The 1,798-nt window shown below is 55.2% G+C and overlaps 1 protein-coding gene across 1 annotated transcript; it reads right to left on the bottom strand.

Moving 5' to 3' along the window:
- Positions 1-266: 266 nt before the first annotated feature.
- On the bottom strand, positions 267-1,370 carry LOC117893738 (antigen 5 like allergen Cul n 1-like). Its single transcript, XM_034800467.1, has 3 exons — positions 1,158-1,370; positions 680-1,098; positions 267-594 (listed from the first exon to the last, which is right to left on the bottom strand). Exons 1-3 carry the CDS (start codon positions 1,362-1,364, stop codon positions 369-371), a joined length of 852 nt encoding a protein of 283 aa, XP_034656358.1. The 5' UTR covers positions 1,365-1,370; the 3' UTR covers positions 267-368.
- Between the last annotated feature and the right edge of the window lie 428 nt (positions 1,371-1,798).

Here is a 1,798-nt window from a genome sequence, read left to right as displayed (position 1 = left end):
CGGATAAATATTGAAAGAGGAAAGCGGGCTGCCCCTCGGGTGGTGCGCCGCAGTTCTTTGTGTGCGATGGCTGGTCCCCCCCGCCTTTTGTGCAGGTAATTGCTCCGCCATCAACGCTTCCTGTGCCGCCATTGGTGGATGCCTCGGGGGCAACGGGGCACTGTGACTGTGCACAGGAAATTGGCAGAAATTCCATTTTGATGGAGAGTCCCGTGCCATAACTGGCAATGGGACACAAAAGCAGAGTCTCTCTCTCTCTCTCTCTCTCTCTGTGTGTGTGTTTATTTATTGGCTGTGGGATTAACGAATATTTTTGTCAGATAAACATGGGGGTTTGCCACATGTCACATGGCATATGAGTGACGGTTTTAAGCAAAGACTTCATTGGGGGAGCACAGAGCTGGATATTGCTTGTTGCGACCGGTGAGGCAGCCCTCGGTGCGGATGCGATAGATCGGCTGGCCGCACACCGGCTCCTTGGCGTAGTTGCAGGTCAGCTTGAAGTAGGTCAGGCCCTTGGTCACATACCGGATGCCCGCGCAGCCCACATGCGAGTTGCCCCCCATGGCCATGACCGCAAAGTGTCGGTGGAGTCTGTCGGAAATATCGCAACGAAATGCAGTATAGGAATGCAGCAGGCAGGCAGGCAGATGGAAAGGTCAAATGGAGGTGCACTTACTGCTGGCGCTTCTTGTCGCACGGATAGAGCTCCATATCCGCTGCGGTCATGTTGGCGTGCTCCGACCACCAAGTGCGCACTCCGATGGCCAGCAGCTCCGGATACAGCCGCTCGAGCAGCTCATCCTCGACGTGATGCGTCATGTTGAACACAATAATGTTCTGGCCGGAGTGGGTGAAGTTGTGCGTGTTGCGGCACTCGTCGTGCCTCGCCTGGCACATGCGCGCATTGTAGCCGGCCAGTGTGGCCAGCTCCTCGCTCCACTGCATCACGACCATGCGGTCTGCGCGTGGCAGCGTGGAGTTCTTGCCGCTGGCCACCAGCTGGCGCTGCGCATTGTGCTGCTTGAGGATCATGTCCGCGTGCACGGTGAGATTCACCAGCTGCGGCTGTGCAGCCAGGCAGGATCGGTGATAGGGCTGTGTGGGATAGGTAGAGGGTTAGGCTTAGAGTCTCCGTGTTGCCGTTGGATCCTTACAGTTGTGTACTTTTCACACGCCACATGCCGCTTGCCGCGCGGACACAGCTGCGCCTTGCAGTAGGGATTCTCGGGTCCTGTGGGTAGACCCAGACTTTGATTGTTTACCGCTGCTGTTGTTGGCAGCGTCAAGGACTGCTGCTGTGCCTCGACCTTGGCTGCCAGCAGAAAGCCCAGCACAAAATTGAGTAGCGAAACTGGCTTCATGGTCGTTGCTGGCGAACTGTGCTGCAAGTCCATGAATGGTCGCTCCTTATAACAGGTAAAATGAAGCCACGAGAACAGCTGACAGTTGGTTTGGCCCCAACTCCAAACCCCTCCCATTAGCTAATCCAAAAGTTGTTCTGACATTGAACAGATGTACACAATAGTTGTGTGTGGGGAACGGAAGGGGAAATGGCTCAATGCAAGCCTCTAATTGTCGGTGACACGGCACAGCGGCTGCTTCCATTTCCATTGCCATTTGTTTATCTACTCAGTTGGCCACAAAATTGGCCACGAAAAGTTGTGGCAGAGTCTGCTAACAAAAATGGCTGTCATCATCATTGTCGCTGTCGCGTTTAACAGCTGAGTGCCTTCAGCCCGGCTGCTGACTCACTCCAACATTGGCCGCTTGCTGGCTGGCTGGCTGACTGCTGTCA

This window comes from Drosophila subobscura, chromosome J, assembly GCF_008121235.1.
Source record: "Drosophila subobscura isolate 14011-0131.10 chromosome J, UCBerk_Dsub_1.0, whole genome shotgun sequence".
In the NCBI taxonomy this organism is placed as follows: domain Eukaryota; kingdom Metazoa; phylum Arthropoda; class Insecta; order Diptera; family Drosophilidae; genus Drosophila; species Drosophila subobscura.
This window is presented reverse-complemented; position numbering and strand designations above follow the sequence as displayed.

Bases quoted from the DNA above. Each gene is read 5' to 3' on its own strand.
- LOC117893738 (XM_034800467.1), bottom strand. From the start codon at position 1,364: ATGAAGCCAGTTTCGCTACTCAATTTTGTGCTGGGCTTTCTGCTGGCA. The intron at 1,099-1,157 runs GTAAGGATCCAA...TATCCCACACAG, and splicing joins CGTGTGAAAAGTACACAACT to CCCTATCACCGATCCTGCCT. The intron at 595-679 runs GTAAGTGCACCT...TATTTCCGACAG, and splicing joins TGCGACAAGAAGCGCCAGCA to ACTCCACCGACACTTTGCGG.